Genomic DNA, 21,239 nt, shown 5'->3' with positions numbered 1-21,239 from the left:
CGGGAATACTTGTATTACCGGTTATTCTCTCGGCCCACTTTATTTTCTCCATGTGTGCCTGGTTCACTTTGATTCCGGTTGATGAAAGCCATTAATCCAGGAAATAACTCCCTAACTAACTCTTCAAGATTTTGGTTTAAATAAATAAGCTTAAGATACCAATAAACCTGGAGCCTGCATCGCAACACATGACGACATACACAATGGTTCCATTAGGAATAAATACATCAAAACCAATTGGACTGACCAGGTTCATCGTTAGTATGTTTCCTGGAGTTATGTTAGAAAAATATGAGAGGTATGATAAGAATATTGTTTGTTGTCTCAGGCGTAACTTTGTGGAATTTGCATAACATATTGAAATGTAATGAAATAATTGACTTTGTAATTCCACACACTTTATTTAAAAACACACGACCCAGGTTTCGACGTTGAACGTCATCATCAGGTGGTCCTCATAGAAGCACGCTGGCTATATATACCTTCTGATCATAGGAGGGGGGTGGTTGGTCAGAGAGGGAGGTCGGAGGGGTAAAAAGGTTACAATGTAGCTGGGAAGAAAAGAGAATTACATTTTTGATTTAGAAGAGTGGTAGGTCTAGGAGTGGGGAGTGGGAGGGATACAAAATTTCGTTGGCAAGATCATCTTTCCAACGGACACATTTCAAAATTTCTAACTGCTCCAAAGCATCGAGCCTTTGACCTTTTTCTTCAAAATGAATAATTTTTGTCACAAAGTCACTTTTGTGATCACTTTCGATGAGGTGTTTTGCAAAGAGGGATGTTATGTTCTTATTTTTTACACATGTTTGGTGTTCTTTAATCCTTTCTTTAAATTTCCGTCCTGTTTGTCCAATATACTTTGTGCTACAATCCGAGCACTTTAACTCATACACTCCACTCCTCTCGTTTTCGGGGACTTTGTCTTTAGTGTGAGAGATCAGGTTCTTAAGGCATGAACGACTGTAAAAGGCACATTTAATTTTTTCTTTAGGTAAACTTTTAATTACTTTTTGAGAAATAGTCCCAAGATATAGTATTCTCCGCCATTTGGCAGTGGGATCTTTTACATGTTCGGGGTTGTAAATGTGGCTTAAGGCTATTTTTGTAAGTTTATTCCGGTAAAGTTTATTTATTAGATCTTCTGAATACCCATTGTTTACTGCTAACGTTTTAATTACATTAAGTTCCTTATTTACATTGAATTTTGACATAGGGATAGCGGTCAAACGGTGGATCATTGCATGAAATGCCGAAAGCTTTTGGGTGAAGCAATGCCTTGAAGAGGAATTAATTAATTGGTCTGTATACATTTCTTTCCTAAAAATGGAATACTGTAACCCATCTTTGTCTTTAGAAATGGATAGGTCGAGGAAATTCAGGGAACCTTTTTTTTCCTCTTTTTCACACGTGAATTGTACATTAGAATTGATAGAATTTAGATGTGCTAGAAACTGATCTAGTTGCCTATCAGAACCTGTCCACACACAGAAGACATCGTCTACATATCTTAACCAACAAAATACATTATTAATGAGAGGGTAGGCTGAGGAGAACAAAACTGAGGATGTCAGCTCCCAACCACATACTAGCGAAAAGGCTTAATGTACTCTTCAGGGAGGTTTCCAAATTTTCCATGGAATATGGTGTAGTGAATTCCTTGGACCTTGTGAACAAACTTATGAAAAAGGTCATCCCGAAAAAGTGCATGCTTGTTTCCTTTGATGTACGCAACCTTTTCACCAACGTGCCACCCATGGAAGCGGTGAACCTTGCCGAAGACATCCTCATCCGGAAATCCATCCCAGTTCCAGTTATAAGTGAACTTTGTGCATTACTTAAGACGTGTGTTTCCCAAAATTATTTCATTTTTAATGGTACCTATTTCCAACAACCCAATGGTTTAGCCATGGGCTCGCCCTTGTCCCCACTCCTGGCCGATATGTATATGGACAATTTTGAAAAAGTTTTGTTCTCCTCAGCCTACCCTCTCATTAATAATGTATTTTGTTGGTTAAGATATGTAGACGATGTCTTCTGTGTGTGGACAGGTTCTGATAGGCAACTAGATCAGTTTCTAGCACATCTAAATTCTATCAATTCTAATGTACAATTCACGTGTGAAAAAGAGGAAAAAAAAGGTTCCCTGAATTTCCTCGACCTATCCATTTCTAAAGACAAAGATGGGTTACAGTATTCCATTTTTAGGAAAGAAATGTATACAGACCAATTAATTAATTCCTCTTCAAGGCATTGCTTCACCCAAAAGCTTTCGGCATTTCATGCAATGATCCACCGTTTGACCGCTATCCCTATGTCAAAATTCAATGTAAATAAGGAACTTAATGTAATTAAAACGTTAGCAGTAAACAATGGGTATTCAGAAGATCTAATAAATAAACTTTACCGGAATAAACTTACAAAAATAGCCTTAAGCCACATTTACAACCCCGAACATGTAAAAGATCCCACTGCCAAATGGCGGAGAATACTATATCTTGGGACTATTTCTCAAAAAGTAATTAAAAGTTTACCTAAAGAAAAAATTAAATGTGCCTTTTACAGTCGTTCATGCCTTAAGAACCTGATCTCTCACACTAAAGACAAAGTCCCCGAAAACGAGAGGAGTGGAGTGTATGAGTTAAAGTGCTCGGATTGTAGCACAAAGTATATTGGACAAACAGGACGGAAATTTAAAGAAAGGATTAAAGAACACCAAACATGTGTAAAAAATAAGAACATAACATCCCTCTTTGCAAAACACCTCATCGAAAGTGATCACAAAAGTGACTTTGTGACAAAAATTATTCATTTTGAAGAAAAAGGTCAAAGGCTCGATGCTTTGGAGCAGTTAGAAATTTTGAAATGTGTCCGTTGGAAAGATGATCTTGCCAACGAAATTTTGTATCCCTCCCACTCCCCACTCCTAGACCTACCACTCTTCTAAATCAAAAATGTAATTCTCTTTTCTTCCCAGCTACATTGTAACCTTTTTACCCCTCCGACCTTCCTCTCTGACCAACCCCCCCCTCCTATGATCAGAAGGTATATATAGCCAGCGTGCTTCTATGAGGACCACCTGATGATGACGTTCAACGTCGAAACCTGGGTCGTGTGTTTTTAAATAAAGTGTGTGGAATTACAAAGTCAATTATTTCATTACATTTCAATAAGAATATTGTTGTTTACCACTGCGAAAATATTTTACAGAATTAAAATATTCTTTGGTAATTGGCGTTTGAATATCACTACTGGGCTAAACTATCATTACCCCAACGTAGGACAGTCGCACAAAATACGTTTGGTCCGCGCAGATGTTAGGGATTGTGTCTGGTTGATCCTTGATGCAGATAACTTTGAGATGCCCACTGATCGGCAGTCATTCTGATAGATTCAAACCCACATCTAGTTCTTGGGTTAGAAGTGTGTGGTGGTACTGTGGCATCGGCACTCCGAGGTTAAGGGGGAGCTTACCCGCCAAGGTCCACGCGATGAAGGGCATCCACGCCGACACTAAGACCTGAAGGAGTAGACCCACGTGCAGGCACAGCGACACCCCTGGGAGCCACGGCACCAGGGGCATCCGGAAGGAGCCGGGGGGCGTCTCCCCGCGACCCTGGGGTTGCCTGGCGATTAGGGCGAGCAGGAGGAAGGCCACAAAGGAGGAGGCTGCTGCCAAGGCCACGGCGGATGCCCCGGCCCCCGCGGCCAGCAGCAGGACGGATCCTCCGGCGGCCACGGAGCAGGCCAAGAGGCCGCATAGCGCCATGGTCACCCTTCTTCCGGTGGCTGCAGACGGCTCGGTAGGTTGACCGTCGCCCGACGGCGACTCCCCCGCTTTGGCGCCACTCCCGTCCAGCGTGGCCACCTGTGGGGATCGGACAGAGTGTTGAACTCCAGGAAATGTTGCGGGGCAAAATTGCTTTGGCGGCAGGGGATTATTGTAGCGCCAGTGATTACCAACCGAAGTGACCCCTTGCCCAAGGGGGGCGAGATTTGGGGCTTCGAATCCCGAATGTTTCATTTATATTCTCTTTTTGATGACATTCTTCAATTAAATTCGACACAAGGTGTTGATCGAAGTTAAATCTCGTACGTCTGAGTCAAGAATCGAACTATTTATTGTACTTGTTACCATTGCAAACTTTTATGAAAAAACGGTGATGCATATAAGAAATCAATAACGATGCGGTTTTCAGTGCGTTAGCGTCGTCATAAAATTATGGACCATGGGAAATCTCTTTTGTAGAAATGGGTAAATATAGGAGAGGAGGGGGGTTGGAAGGAATGGCTATGGGAGAGGAAATGCATAGTGATCGAAAAATAGGTTTTGTTTTTCCAAGTTATTTTCATCAAACAGGATTTATCAAGACTCAATAGTTTGAAAATTAGATAGTAAATATTTAGGCTTTTTAGGACAAATTTGGAAAAGTTTTTTATATAATGTTTGATTGAAATACATCAATTTGTATCACATTAAAAATTGAGCTTAGCGTTAGCTTAGCGTTAATGTTGGAACCTTTAATGTTCCGGCGTATCTACTTGAAGCTGAAATTATTTGTCTACCAAGGAAGCTAAAGATATAATTGGGGGATAGAGGGAATCGTCGAGGAAAATCAAGGAAGGCTGTAATGGGAGTTGATATTACGATTTAGATTGATGTTGAAGGTGTGATAGAGACGACAACCTGGGTGAATTGCGTTAGAGTAAGAGAGATAAAATCATTTCATGCAGCATGATGGCCTTAGAATTTTGAGGAATAGAACAATGAAATAGCAGCCGGAAAAATGTTTGCCTGAAGAACTGCTTTCAAGGTCAAAGACATTGTGTAATAGGTTTTCGGAACCGCTCAAAGCCCAGTGCTATAACCGATTATTACTTGCAGTAGTCTTCCAGTCAGATTCAGGTTTTTATTTGACCTAGGAAATTTACTGGTGCACAGTTTTGTAGTCTCTTAGGGAGCCAAGGGGACGTGGGTGGGATGGGCAGAGAGGAGACTGCGGTCATTAAGAATGGAAATGTATCAGCTTTGCTGGAAATAAAATTTATTCGTTTTTCAGTTGCTTGATGATTATAAACAATTTACAGGAACCAAATTAAATAAATATATCATGGAAGGCGTCACAAACAGGGGGGGGGGCATGGTTCCCTTAGCCACCTAGATCTTTCCATGCCACTGTTTCTATCTCTCTATAACCCGACGTTAAACATCCTAACAGCCTTCTGTAAAATAAACAACTGTCCATCTCCTCATGTATTCTACCTTCCGTAATGCCACCCATAATTCCAATAAAAATCTTCCCCTCTATCACGTTCATAGAATATCCTCCCCGATTCACAGTTTTCAACACACCATTGCCTCCCAAAATATCCTCTAGACTAGGACATTGTGATATTCATTTTACAAGATCAACCCTCCGTACGAAACAATATGGGTGTTTCAAATTAACGATATAGGAGTAACTGTCGGGTGAATAGGACAATATCGACATAATAATTCATATTGTCAGCATAGGCAAGAGCCTTCATACAAGATTTCGTTACGTACTACTATACTGGGATAGCATTTCTGCTGTCGTCATAAGGTTTATTTAGGTTCCGTCTACTCTTATTGACCTAGTTGGTAGGGAAAATGTCGATAAGAAGTCGGTTGATAATCATATATGTACCGCAGTCTTACTGCATCCACTTTCCCGCCTTCTTCGAATCCCTCCCAGCATTATTCTCTCTAGAGCACCGAATAATAATATTCGACATGTCGTCGTTGTCTCGATAATTCGATGGATCGAGGAGAAGGACCTCGACGAAAGTGGAGCCTCGCACTTGTCTCCACCCTTACGTACCTTGAGCCTCTCCTTGTACTCGGCTACGATGGCGTCGATGTCCGTGTTGCTGTCCGACTCGTATCCGGACAGTCCCGACTCGCACCCCTCCGCGGCCCCTCCGCCTTTGCCCTCCACAGGCCCGCCGTCCTCGCTGCTCGAGGCCATGCACCCCGCCTCGATGGGGTCGCTGTCATGGGCCGAGCTGAGCAGGGGCTCCTCGTCTAGGGGCGGAGGGTCCTGCCCCGGGGGTGTCGACGCCGGTGATGGGCCCTTGTCTCTCTCCGTCGCCATCTCCTCCGAGGTGGGCAGGCTCTGGTAGGCTGCCTTGTCGATCTGCCCCATCGTGGCTTCCTTTCTGAGGAAGGCCAGGCCCTCCTTCAGTGTCTTCACCGTGGTCCTGGTCTTGTCCTCATGGACGACCGCGTGTGTTCGGGTTGTTCCCCGGCGGCGGCTTCGACCTACGGCAAATAATATGCGAATTTGTGAAAATGCATTGAATAAATAAAAATCCCTACTGTTTATCGAGTATTATCGAGCTCGTTCCAAACAGTGGGCTGATTGGGAACAGAGAAATCAAGCGCTGATTGCAAAACGTCACCGCTGTTAACAGTACGGTTTCGATGTTCTACATATCAATCAATTCTGTTGCATAGGCATCTCTCGCTGGCACGGTCGTCGATCAAGTGACTTCAGTATGGACGCCTTTTAATCTCTTATACGTTAGGCATCAATGGCAAGCACAATGGCGCTGTTCGGGACATAAAATGAAAAATTAAAAATCATTCTAGTGATCGCCAATGCTTTTAAGATGAAATGTTACCTACATAAAAATATTGGTCCTCAGTTCATCTACTATGTAGAAAATACGACGACCTGGATGGTAATGAAGCCATTGGAGTCGGGATTGACTATGGTTTGCGAGTGATCAAGCTTAAGTCAGCCTGTCAGCCAAGGGGCTGCAAGCATTGCTGGAAGCATTGGAAAGTCAGAGCGAGAGATATGGGATGAGATAACTTCAAATAAAACCAATGTTTTCGAGAAAGGGAAAAGCTAAGTTAAATATTAAAATTAGTGCTCATTCGCTTTAGCATATGGAATTTTTACGTGTCTCGGAAGTGTTTTATGCCGAGATGGTCTACGTTTTATTACTACTTCACGTGCATCATCAAACGATTACATTTCGATTCCTCAATTAACGTATAAATATATTCCTTTACATTTTACTTTTTTAGAACGGAAGAGGATGCATTTTTTTCGGATAACCTCCTGATAAGAACATTCCTTAAGTAGTCAAGATTATCGTTAATCGACGTTGCAATGGTTTGATTAATGAGGGTAATGTGGTTTGATTTTAAGTTTCCGAAGTGATCAGTGTTTTCACCAAGTGATGTTTTCCGTTTTTCCTGCTGTGTACTGAGCATATGTAGACAACTCAACGTATTTATTTAACTCAATGAGAATCTCTCAAGAAACTTACTCCCGAGTTATTTTATTTGTTGCTCATTCATGGTTCTTCAAGACTAACGTTGATTATTGTTGGACTACGTTGGTTCAAGTAATCCACTGCCTTGCATCAGCAGCTCTTATATGCTCCCTCGGCATGCTCTTAATTTACCGTTGGTTTGTTCCACGTGGTTTTAAGAAATATTGTTGAAAACAGGCCCACGGATTCTCATGAACCACCCCTCTCGTTTGGGGAGGCAGACTTGTATCTTTTCAGAAGGCTGCAGAGTAATATAATATTCGAAAGTATTATTTATTTTAAAGCATCCTCATCAAATGCAATTACGAGTCGTAAATTCCACGCCACAAATGGTCCCCCATACCACGAGTGCGATCAGCGGAGTTCTGTCTCACACTAGTGATGCGATTTTGGTGAAAAATGTTTCATTTTGGATTTCAACCATGAGGACCAGGTAGCCGTATTTGAGCCGGCCGCTGATCTTCCATTGCATCTACTCAACTCGCGGCCAGTGAACTGGCCGTAGAGGAGAGAAAAACGTGTCATTTCTGTAGAAATTTCTGTGGAGATAACTAGTGTTTCCATGCTCTCTGTTGAATCGTGTCCACAGTTTGATGAGCGATACCACCAACCCACTGCGGCTCGCTTCCGTGGCGGGTCTTACGCCATCTGAGCGGTACTCACCTCCGTCCCTGGGTTCACCTTCGTCGGGGGTGTCCGGGCCGCCCTCCGCCGTTGGAGGTGGCGGCTGCGGCTGATAGCGCCGGCGGATGAGGTCCACGGCGGCGAGGGAGTGGGCGAGGAGCGGCGCGGCTGAGGCGAGGCGGAGGAGGGCGAGGGGCGTGGCGAGGAAGGCGAGGGCTGCAGCGAGGAGGCCGGATGCGAGAATAGCGAGGGCTGGCGTGGCGGTGCGCGGGTGCTCCTTGGCGAGGCGGCGGGGAAGGAGGCCATCGGGGGCCGAGAGGGATACGGTGGCCCGGTGCAGGGGCGGCGAAGCCTCGACGAGGGCCAGAGCCAGGGCCGCGATGCCCAGAGCTGCCATCACCAGACGGGCCCAATCCACGTCCCGGACCTCGAAGGCCTGCACCAGGGGCGTACCGGCGGAGAGGGACCTACAGATAGAGACAGAAGGGATTGGCGACTTAGCCTTAGGACGCATTGGGAGGGCTTTGAGGTTAAGGAAAACTCATCAAGTTGTCAAGAATAATTATGATAACATTTTCTGTATGTGTACTCTTTGAAGTGCATCCTATCGAGTGAAGATGATAAAAAAGGATCTTCCCGTGATATGTTACTTAGACAGACATCGAAAATTCAAGATTTTACAAATAATCATACGACAATAGAGGACTATCGGTGCAGAAATACATGCCGCTCTTACGAAAAACTGACGTCATGTGCGTTGATATGAGTTTAAAAAGTGTAACGCAACAGCTTTTCTCAGCCCTTGTTTAAATCATACGAACTAATTGGGGCGAACAATAGCCGAAATCGCATAGTTTCAAAAACTGGTGCCTCATAACAGTTCAAAATAAGTTTTAGAGCACGCTACGAAGGAAATAATTACCTCAAAACCGTATATTTACTTCATATTGTTTACGAAATACGCATGAATGGTTGTTACTTTTCATCACTCGTCATTTATAACTGAACAAAGGGTAATGTGCAGTCACGATCGGTCAAAAACTCGTGCAGTCACGATTCAACCTCATTAAAGAGAGAAGGGAGATTATTTATTAATAATAGTCTTCTGACCAAGGTAGGTGTTTAATGGATTCAAGGAGTAAGCAGGGCACACTCTCGGCCCCGCCTATAATATTAGTAAATGCTCGAACACCCTTCACTTCAGCAAGTATTTTTTTCATCCGCATCTACATGATATTCTGCTATCCACCGACGAGGTGAATGGTAGGGGGAGAATCCACACCAGGCATTTATGGTTCGCGAATAGTTATTTTCATTTACTTTGCATTAAAGACTGATCTGTCGAAAATCCATCATAAAGAACAGTAAATAAGAGGCAATTGCCATTGGTGGAGAAATCATGCAAATAAAGAAAAAGTTTGACAATAACTAAAATTATTCAGTTTGACTAGCGACAAAAAATGCAAATGCTTTGTAACTCCGTTGCATTCTGTTCATAATGCTTAATTATTTTCTTCATCTACTTGGCTTACCAAACTTTCTCTCCTCTATCAGTTGTCAACTTTTCATTGCCCCTCAATATCCCCTGCATTAACTTTTCCTGCGTTTTATGACTTTTTCCCAGCAACATTATTTTTTCCCAACCAAATCGCCCCTTTGTATTTACCCATTTGCTTTCCTTTTTGCTAATTTTACTTTTTCCATCCTTCTCCACTCATACGCATACCCACACATCCCAAATGTCTTCAATCATTTCTCATCTTCTCGTCCCTACGACCAATTTCCGAGTCATACAAAATTACGCTCCCTATCAATGATGAATAATGAATAAGAATTACTTAATTTTTCCACACAATCTTATATTTTTACGACCGGGTTTCGACGAGGATCGTCATCATCACCTGATGATGACGATCCTCGTCGAAACCCGGTCGTAAAAATATAAGATTGTGTGGAAAAATTAAGTAATTCTTATTCATTATGAATCGTTTCCACAAAGTGACGGCGGATACTATACAGTACTCCCTATCAATGTTTTTGCTGATCTTTTCTCTCTATGTTTTTCTTAAACCCTTCTCATTTACTCCCCAGGTTTGTGAAAACCTCTCTGCTAAATGCAGTTCTTCATTTGTAGTCCTCAATACTTTGCTCATTTTCGTCTAAATCACTCTTTGGAGAATCTTCTTTGTGAACTGTTCCCCCTTATTTAACTAAGGCCCACCGACTCTTCTGTTTATTGTAGTCTTCCAATTTCTTGAGAATCTCTTTGCCTTCGTTTTATAATCATTAATTTTTATCTCGCAAATACCCTAAGAGATAAATATCATATCTTGACATAGGCTGGCAGTATGATAGTATGTAATATGTTTGGGATTGGGTTTGATATATTTTTGGAATATATATGTTTTTTGTTGCTGCGGTGGCTAAGATCACGTTTCCCCGTAACACTTAACCATTACGGGACAACTTTTATCATCGAGCATCAGTGGTTTAATCATACTAACCATACGGGATTCGAACCCGCGAGCCTAATTATCGGAGTAGCCAGTTTAACATCAATGTAATGTGATAGATTTAGGATGTGGTAGATAGTAGATAGATAGATAGATAAGATAGATATTTAAGAGCTTCTAAAATGAACCTGAATTAGAAAAATGTCTCCCTTGATATAGATGGTCAAGCAAAGAGTTATTAGCATTCGACTTGCCAATTTTTTGCGCGGGCCAGTGATGACCCATATGTTTGAAGTAGGACACCAATTCGAGATAAAGGGTTTTTATATTTAGGTTTAACTTCCATGCATAAGAAGTGTTAATGCGGCGAATAATTTTTAGTATTTCAAACACTTTATCCTGAAAAAACGATGCAACACAAGTGGCAATGCGGTTGAAATGTCCTGGATACACTTTTCCTGCCTTCATTAATTTTTCTCAGCCTTCTCTCACCTCATACCATGTCTAGTATTTCTTCGTCTGTATTCTTTTGCATCGATTTAACTTTTTTTCATCCTTCTCTACGCATATGTACACTTCAAAATCCTCCTATCCATGCACTTCCTCTCGCTGCAACGACTAAGTTGCCGAGCTAAATGAAACTGCGCTCCATATTAAAGGTTTTACGTATTTTTTCTGAATATTCACTAATGGTCTTTGTCATTAGCCACCTGATCTTTGAAACAGTTTCTTTATTTGAAGAAATACTTCTTTGAATGCCCTCACAACTCTGCCCACTTTGTTTTAAAACACTTTATGTACTGTTATGCCTACTTTAGTTAATGCTTCCTAAGTTTACGTTTCTTATATATCATTGAGGGACCAGAAACAAGGTATAATCATGTCTGATAGAAACACGTGGATTTTAGTATCATTTAAATAAAGTAAAATTATTCATCATAGATCATCGATGTGCGAAGTTTCTGAACTCCACAGAAAATCACGTAAGACGCCTTCACACTAGAAATGGTGATCGTCACATGGGATTTCAGTATTTGTTGCAGGACGTGGAAATCAGCGCAAATCCATCACTTATAGCTGTGACTTCGATTGATTTTTTTTAGCTTGAGAAATCACGCGAGTACCCTGTAAGCTTCCACGATAAGGTTAGGTTCGTTATTTAATCAGCCAACTCTTTGCTTTCCTCGGGATTGAAAAAAATTTCCCGTCCCTTCTCTCCGTCTTGTCCTTTTCATAACCTTGACCTTTGCCAAGCGTTATTTTCTGCACCCCTCTTGCAGTGGCCTTTTCGGCAGCATTTACAACCAATCCATTTAATGGCCTTTGTGATATTTCATTCCCTCCAGGCCAGCTCGTGGTTCTCTTTGAAGTCCGAGGTCGGACTTTTCACGACTTTGTGAATATTTTACGATGGTTGGCGAACCCATTGGGGCGTCGGCGAGGGATGCCTCCCATAGAACTACGGAAAAAATTCTCACAAAGAGTGCTTTGTTTATTTTTCTGCAGTTGTTTACACTTTTCACGATCGAGGGTTCGGTCTCGATGTGGAGAAGCCATTCTTTTTTGCTTCATAAAAAATCCTTCCCTAGTAAAGTAGAAGATCCATAGTGTGAGTTGAAAGGATAGTTGACATCTATGTAATTTTAAGTATTGAATTCGCCTTCTTTAACTGTAGCTCATTTCCTGTCCAACATGACTGTGCACGTGGGAGAGGGATAATGACGATTTTGCTGCGCAAAAGTTTTCGCCCTCCCATCTGGCGAGTCTCTTCTTTTGAGAGAGACTCCATTATTTCAGCGAATGAATGCCACTCTTAAGTTTTCATCTCTTGATGATGAAGATAAAGAGCACTTGAAGTGATTTATATAAAAATATTACTGTTAATTTAATTATTATTTTTCATTTTGTTTGAAGTGGCCTTTGTGTTCATTATTAATTCAACACTACTCCACTTGCAGTTTGGTTACCAGGGTCAAGTATATAGTGACCCGATACACGCTGAAGGAAAACCTTTATTTTCTTTCTGTCTCGGGAGAAATGAGTTCATGAAGAGTCGGGAAGTTGAACTTGAAGAGGGTTTTCAGATGTGTTAATGATAACTTGAACGTTCTTCCGTTTTTAAGAGACAACGCCTTTCGTCGCAAATGTGAACAGGCAATCTCACTCACGGAGTTGTGGCAAGTTGGCACGAAAGGTTATCTGAAAGACAGTCGAGAAGTTATAATTGTTTGCAGCAAGAAACTCCCTAATGAAATAGTGGTTCATTATCTCTGGAGAAATATTTGCTTCTTATCCCTTACCCGCATTGTTTATTTAATGCATATTTTGGCCCAATTTGGCTTAAAGCTATTATGGAACAGCGTAAACATTCACAAAGGATAGTATTGAGTAATCATTAGTATACAAGCTGAAATCCTCGTTGAAATTTAACGGGGAATATTGTAATAAACAGAGTTATAGCCATTATTTTAAAGTATTAGGGTTTACCCAACTATAATATCTCCTTTGAAAACAAATAATGCTTCTGTAGTGGATTTTAAAAAACCTTTTAATCAGCGATAAATTGTTCCATCTATTAATTTCTTGAATTAACCTCCTACCTGACTTTTATTGGCAAAGTGAATTTGTTTGTTTTAGTGAAGAGTTTTTCCACGTATTCTACCTTTCTTAAATATCAAAAGTTTTCGTTAACTAATTCTTATTTTAAAGCAAAAAGGAAGAATAAAATACTTAGCGTTTCCACAGGAAAGAATTTACTATCGTCGACTAGTTTCGCTATACTTTAGCATCATCTTGACTTATTACAAAAAGTTCACATGCCCACATTTTTAATATATATATATATATATATATATATATATATATATATATATATATGTGTACTTTCGTACTCTCTCTGTGTACTTTCTTCCTCCTTTCATCCCGTCCAGCATCCCTATCCTGTTCCTTCCCTTTCCTCGTTTGCCTAACATTCTCCCCTCAATTACAGTCTTCAACATCCCACTGCTGGTCAATACCCCCTTCATCCACTTTTATTGCCTCCATAGGATTGCTCCCAACCAACCCCTCTCTTCGCCCACCATACCAAGTACTTCCTCATTTGTTTTCTTCTCTGTCCATTTCACCTTATCCATTCTTCTCCACACCCACATTTCAAAAGCCTCCAGTCTACGTGCATCCTCCTGCTTCAATGACCACGTTTCCGCGCCGTACATAGCTACGCTCCATATCAAAGTTTTTACGAGTCTTTTCTTAACATCCTCACTCAACGTCCTCGTCATCAACTCCCTCCTCCTCGTGAAAGCCTCTTTGCCTAGCACAATTCTTCTCTTTACATCCATACTATTTTGACCGTGTTGGTCCCAAACACTTCCGAGATACGTAAACTTCTACCTGCTCTAGTTTTTGCCCTCCTATTTTAATGTTAAGCTTAGCCTTTTTCTTTTTAGAAAATCGCATAACCTTTGTATTATTAATATTGATTCTCATCCCATACCTGTCGCACTGAATTTCCAATTCACTCAGCAATGCTTGCGACCCCTTCGCTGACTGACGAACTAAAGCTTGGTCATCAGCAAACCTAACTAATTTTGCGAATTCCCCGCCCACTTTCATTCCTACCTCCAGTTCTTCCCATGCCTCTTTAATCATTTCCTCTACATACAGGTCGAAAAGCAATGATGATGATGGGCAACCCTGCCTTACACCTCTTCCCAGCACTGCCCATCCGGACTCCCCGTTCCCTACTCGCACCTGAGCAGTCTGAGACATGTACAAGTTGCGGATAAGCCTCCTGTCCCTCCATTCTATTCCTATTTTCTTTAATATACTCATTAGTTTTTCCCAATTCACTCTATCAAACGCTTTTTCGAAATGTACGAAACAGGCAATACCTCCTGGTTGTATTCTATATTCCTCTCGATTAATAATCTCATTACTGCAATGGCATCACGCGTACCTCTCCCCTTCCTAAACCCAAACTGGTCATCCCCTAAGTAATCATTTGCCCTACTCTCTATCCTTTTGTTGAAGATAGATATATATGTACACACACACATATATATATATATATATATATATATATATATATATATGTAAAATGTATATACATATATATATACATATATATGTATATGTATATATATATATATACATATACACACACACACACACACACACACACATATATATATATATATATATATATATATATATATATATATATGTATATGTGTGTGTGTCGTCGTCAATGGGCGGCGGATTCGTGAACTCTAGAGTTACTTAGAGTTTTTCAGCGAAAACTTAGTGATATTCGTACGATTTCGTTTGTGTGTTACAAGTGGATTTCCATCAAGTATCGGCCTCAAACGTCTCTCAAATTCTTATTTTCTTTTTTAACAACTGGTAGGTTTTACTTTATAAGTCTGTCTTAACTATTTTACGTATTTTCAAATGGGTGAAAATATATTCACGTAAATGGAATTCATCCCATATTTATGAAATCTCTTGCAACGTCATCTCGGGCGCCCAATTTTTTTCTTTCCTTAGGCTTTTACCTAATTCTGTGGTAGCTCGTATCCATTCTTGCTTTCATCTTCTTAAGCAACTTTCTTTTCTATGACTTCGATATCTAGCAATTCTTACATTTTTACACGTTCATTCTATTTTTATCAACAATTTCATTTATATAGTATTCTCTATCGTGTTGTCAAGTTCTGCATGACCTGCCTTCCCATGATCCTCTGCCTCTTTGCCTGTGAAAGGAGTCTTATTTGATATCGAAAGTAGGTGTCATTTCTCTGTCAATCCAAGGAAAGAACGTTTTGTTTTTTGCCAGAATCCTTATTCATAGTAAACCTTGATGTTTTCCTAATACGAGTCTTCCAAGATTATCGGGGAGTAACACATTTGAGCCATTTAAAATTGCGGTTAAGCTTAAAAATTTTTAACGCGTGTATTTTAAACAAATTCCAGGGGAAACTAATATGAATGATCACTTTCAATTTCATTTTATAGCTTGAATCGAAGTTCCTAAAGCAGGGAAACGCCATTAGTTGTTGTCGAGTGGTAAACATCTTAATCTATTATTTTAGGTGCAAGGTATTTGGAGAGGCAAACAAAGGCACGTCTGAACTGAAATCAGGGGTTAATCTGAAGATAATATTTAACAAATTGATGTTACAAACAACCGCTTAAATTTATCGCTTGCACAGGTCAGCTAAACAGGTTTTGACTAAAGATTCATCAAATTTCAATATTTATTTCGACATTAAGTTTCAGGCGTGACGTATATAAGGGTAAAGAGTAGGAACCAGGTAATTTCACAACTCATGAATTCCACCATTTTATGAGGAAAAAATCAAAATTTATGAAAGAAAATTGTTTCATTGAAGTATCGTGCGATAGTTTTTTTTGCAGGAAAGGAATGGATAAGGATCTTTAAGCTGCATATTCTGCACATTTTCTACCCATATCGGCATCGCAATTTTCATAAAATTACACTCGCACAGTTGATATAATTGATTCTATGAGATGCAATTGGGAATCTTCGTCCTTTTGTCGAATTTTCCGTCCCGAAAATGAACAGCATAAAGTAAGAAAGCTTCGGCAACTCACGTGACAGCGCTCTCCTTCGAAGGAAATTGTTATTAAGCATTCCTAAGCCTGGCCATCACTCTGCCTTCGGCTGGTAATTTAAATTGAGGAATAAAGATAAAAGGATATAACTTCTTATGCTCGTAAAAGAATTAGTTCGGTTAATTTCGCGTATACGTTACCCTGAAAGGTTCAGAGGAAGAGCTGGGGGAAAAGAGGTTTGCGGAACAAAGGGGATAATCGAATCGAATTCCCAAATACTTTCCGTAACCTCAAATTGGATTTCTTGGGAATCGGATCCGAATTTTTTTCTTATCTCAAAGAAACGTCTGGATGGACCAATATTGTACTCTTTGACAATCTCTTTCCCTTATTTCACACTAGCAGGCGTCGACTCGAGTCCCCTCGTTACATATTAGTGTCAGTTTTAGGGGTTACGACCGATAGCTGAGGTCTTTTCGCCATTAGGGATGGATATATAGATAGATAGACAGAGGTCCTTATTTGGGCGACATTGAGACCTAATGGATGAAGAAGGAGGAAGGGTGGAGAGAAACCCGGCATCGGCATTAGCCTACTCTTATCGAAGGGCGCTAAGGGGTCAGCAATGTAACGTCCCATCCAACGGACGACGTACTCACTCAAAGTGCTCTCCACAAAGCATCTCAAGCAGGGATCGGAATAACACTGAAAATATCTGCTGCATCCAGGTTTGAACCCGGGCCCTATGGGTAGGAAGCCAGTACATTAGCCACTGCAACATCTCAATTCCCCTCGTTACATGCGTTAGGGTTAGTTTAACTGTACGATTTTACCTTGGGAACCAGATGTGTGTAGGGTAATATAGATGGTGGAATTGGGAAGGAAAAAAAATAAATTTACTTTCTTGATGGAGCGTTGATGCCGAGTTGACGTTCGGCTATTTTTGGCGAATGGTACATTTCTTGGCTCCAGATTTCCTCCACGTTGAAGCGGGAGTCGTCAAGAGCCAACTGACCGCCTCCTCCTTCTTGTGGCCCCATTTCCGTCCTTTCCCTTGTCGTATCGTCTTGGCTCCAATGTTCATTATGGTTATTTATGTTTGTATCCTCGTCATTGCGTTTGCTTTCACTTTTCCGCTGTTGGCTCCGATGGGATTCTATGCTCCGCTCACTTCAAGCCCGGCGAGAAGGCGTTCCCTAGCGTGCCATAGCCACGGGCTCACGGATTAGTAGTGGGTAATGGTCTCATTTATTCACCAAGTGTTCGTATTTTTCAAAAACTTTATGTCTTGAGTTCGGCATGAAAGTATGGGCTCCTCAATGGCTGTTGTCCGCCATTTCTTGTTCTTTACTTTTGGACGCCTTGTATTCCCAAAACCTTTCTCATCTGCCGTTCTGCAGCACATCAGGTTTGGCCCATCACTTCTCATCGTAGTTATATGGCAGCTCGTTAACCCCTTTAGTTATTTGAAGGCATACGTAATCTTTTCATGTCAGGCTTACAGGCCATAGTGAAAAAGTTTTTTTCCCGTGAAAAACTGATCCAAGTTTTAGATTGCTCGTTATTTTCAATTTCACCGCATTGCGACTGAGTCGTCTTTTTTTATTGCATAAAGAAGCGGTCCCTACGTAAATCTATATTTGTAGGGTTTGCTTTAAAGCTCTCAAACTTTTATTTTATCCACCCTCGTCCTGTCCTTTATATTTTTAGTTGTTCTTCCGATGAAGGTGTTGAAGGGTTTTCTTTTAAATCGTGGATGTGTGTTACTCCTCCGCTTATGTAAAGAGCCGCCACGAGGGCCGCGTTTTTTGCTGTGGGAGTGAGTGTGATGATTCATGAAAGTAGGAAGTGGTTTTCGGTAACTCTATGTGGAACTGCTTCACGATTAAAAGAACTCAAAAGTAGGGAGTAATTCCATGTTCCAATGTAAAATAATAATGTAGATTCACTGAGTATTTTTATTCTTTTAATCTTGATTGGTGAAAGTAATCATGGCGTGGGTTGATTTAAGATATAATGACAATATGGGTGACTGAGGGTTCCGTTGACTCTTCGTCTCACGAGCTCTCTGATCTCTCTTGTAAATATCTCTTTAGTGTGTGTGTTTGTATATATATATATATATATATATATATGTATATATATATATATACTTTTTGAAAGTCTCTCGGACGTGAATAATAATGTATAACACTTAGCACTAGTGGACACAGACAAAAACACAGAAACACACAAAAATAGTGAGTCTCTTTTTTGTGTGTTTCCGTGTTTTTGTCTGTGTCCACTAGTGCTAAGTGTTATATATATATATATATATATATATATATATATATATATATATATATATATATATATACGTGTGCATCGAACATCCTATGTTCCTATCCTTTATGTATGTATGATTACTGAATCATTACTTTCCCTACAATCCTTTCATTTTGTGTACTCGTCCATTTATTCAATGGTGCATGAAAGAACTCCCGAAGTTCCATCTCCTGGCCAAAGAATCGGGGCACTTAGTTGCATAAGCCCCTCGCAGGTTTCAGCGTAATTTACTTTTCCCCGATAGCTCAAGTGGTCGAGCATCGGCTCAGCAAATCGAAAGATCAGTGTTTCAAGTTCCGTGCAAGTAAATGTTTTCGCGCATATGATCTGCTCGATTCAGCCTTCTCCACCTCTCCTGAGTGTGTCTTTTATATGTGTGCCTACCTCTGTTCCTTATACCTATATCCATGTGAATGGATGGTGAATTTGAACGATAGGGTTTGGCGAAATTTATTTCCCATCAAATCCTATTGATTTACCCTTGCGCTCAGATGACGAAGGGGCCTTCCACATGGGGGGGGGGGGTCCGGGCACCCATGGCGGTAACGCATCATGCTGAACGACTCCCTCTAGTTCTCAGGAAACATCGGAGACCTCAGGCTATCCTAGTGGTGCTATCCCATATCTCGGCTGATATAAACTTGATTTTAAAGGCAAAGTTCGATCCGGTAGTTAAGGATAGTCCTTGTTCAGAGAATTTATATCGAGCATCAACGGATTCCCAAATCGGTACTCTATTCGATTGCGGAACGGCTTTACAATTCACGAGAGAGTATCTTGGGTTGAAATTGGGCTGAATCCTATAACTCACCACGCCGTTTTCTTCATGATGGGGTAGATGTTTCAAGGTAAGCAGAAGCTGGCGCCGTTAGCGAGAGCATTCAATGTTGCCCAAAATTGATCAAATTGTAATTTTATTTCATCACTCCAAAATTTGTCAACGGAGAAGGGATGCTCAAATGTTATCGACATCTTTAAATTCCTAGGAATCCCATGGAACAGCAGATCTCGTGGGATATAATCATGAAGAGAAAGACTACTCAGTGATAAACATAAGACTGGCTTCTCTACCATTAATAGCGACCTACAAGGCAAACAGTATTGCATAGATAATCCGTCTATAAAAAGGTCCACTGCATGGACGTAAAGCTGCTTAGTCAAGTGTAAAACTATATATATGAGGGATATCCAAGACGGACATTATTGTAAAGAAATGAATGCTAAAAATTACGAGAAAAAATGAAAAACCGTTATAGCTTTATAGTAATTTAATAGATTATCGCGGCGCTCACCTGCCAGGGAGCCTTCGAGTCCTGGGAAAGCCGCTGGAAAAAGTGTCAACGCTTAAGGGATGTACTTTGAAGAATTTTGAGGCATCGTAGTAATATCTAAAATAATTCTACTTTTCCGAAACGTTTCCCAATACTTTTTATAAAGACTATGTAGATACGGAGGTTTGCTTACGTTTTATCGTAATTGACTTAATTAAGGTATGTGGTGATTTTCAAAGAGATGTGTGTTCTAGTTCGGGAGTAATTACGGATTATTTCTTTCAATGGGCTCAGTTGCTTTAAAAAAGGTATCTATTTTGGAGCTAGGTTTTGTAAGGCGATTGACAAGGAGTTGGTTAGTGCTAAGTGCAACCAGTGATTTCTGGGGGATGAAACACCTTTTTACTTTTTTTTTACATATATTCACACAGTAATCCTGTTTTGTACAGTTTGGGGTGTCACCCCTGCTGTTTTGTACTCTGTTCAGTGAGTCGTGGGGTAGCTTTCCCGTTGGCCTAGTTCGGGTAATTCAAGCGGAGCCTAAATTCTGTGCGGACGGCCCCTCTTCTAAGGTAAAAGTGGCAGTCTCACCTGAACTGTACCATCATGGTTAGCGTGGTTGCTACGGCGAAGTACGAAGCAAACGCGAGCGCCAGTGACGTGAGGGAGGCGAGCGCCACGCTCGTCGAGTTGGAGAAGATACCGCCGGCGGCGTGGCGATGCCCCGACTGATGCTGCCCTCTACCCGATGATCTCCCTCCGCCCTTGCTCGCCGCTGCAGAAGTGCGGGCGATGTTGAGGGCCCGCTGACGGCGGCCCTCCGCCACCACTGAATGCAGACCCACGAATGCCAGGGTGCTCATTGCAGACCCGGAGACAAGCTGCAGGTGGAAGGGTGGCCGAAAGAGAAAGAATTATATTAGCAATGGTACATACTGGGATGTCAATGGTTAAGGCCGAGGTTTTTGATAAAACGGCGGAAACGGAACGCGGAAAATGTTTCACCTGTGGCAATTGGGGATGGATTAGTGATGTGTAGTAAATGAGATAATTTATTAATTTTCCTCCCTTTTAATACCCCAATTCCCTTCCCCGCTAGCTCTCAGCGTATAAATGCGAGATTCACCGCTCCATGGACTTCTTGGTGCCCTTGATAACGAAAGATAATCGGTGAAGCCTTAGCGTAAAGTCATTGAATAGTGGGGAAAATTAATGTCATTTCAACTTCCACCCAGTCAATTTGCCTAAGATGAATTCTTTCGAGTGTGATCTTACTTTAAACGTTGAAAAATATTGCGATTGATGGTGGGACCTCTGGGAGAATGTGGAATGCTTACGTGCAATGTGCAATGATTACGTACAAACACTGATGGGGCAAATATTTAAGGAAGTTGATTCTGGAGAGGATTGGGAAAGATTTTGACCCTGAATCAGGATATAAAAGTTTAAACAGCGCTCTTTTGTATTTAGAGCTTATATCAACGATAGACTTAGTAGCTAGGAGGGTCGTTATGGCAAAGAAGATAAATTTTACATAATTTTCACCGCAGATGAAATCCCGGATTTCATAAAAAAATCAATTTTTAATAGGTATATTTACTCTGCTGTGAAATATGTTGAAGAATTGTCTTATCATAGAAAATTTATGTCATTTCAACAAATAATAGTAGGGTATTCATCC

The 21,239-nt window shown here is 40.9% G+C and overlaps 1 protein-coding gene across 1 annotated transcript in view; it reads right to left on the bottom strand.

Annotated features, from left to right (window-relative positions):
- LOC139692479 (probable cationic amino acid transporter) overlaps positions 1-21,239 on the bottom strand; it is a 438,727-nt gene that overhangs the window by 9,705 nt on the left and 407,783 nt on the right. The window contains exons 4-7 of the mRNA XM_071590696.1: positions 20,150-20,439; positions 7,972-8,399; positions 5,844-6,283; positions 3,475-3,868 (exon numbers count right to left, since the gene is read on the bottom strand). Of these exons, the coding sequence (XP_071446797.1) occupies positions 3,475-3,868; positions 5,844-6,283; positions 7,972-8,399; positions 20,150-20,439 (1,552 nt within the window). The remainder of the gene's footprint in view (positions 1-3,474; positions 3,869-5,843; positions 6,284-7,971; positions 8,400-20,149; positions 20,440-21,239) is intronic.

This window comes from Hetaerina americana, unplaced genomic scaffold (assembly GCF_022747635.1).
Source record: "Hetaerina americana unplaced genomic scaffold, ioHetAmer1.1.p SCAF_4, whole genome shotgun sequence".
In the NCBI taxonomy this organism is placed as follows: Eukaryota; Metazoa; Arthropoda; class Insecta; order Odonata; family Calopterygidae; genus Hetaerina; species Hetaerina americana.
Note: the sequence above shows the minus strand (reverse complement) of the source record. Positions and strands in the feature narration are given on the sequence as shown.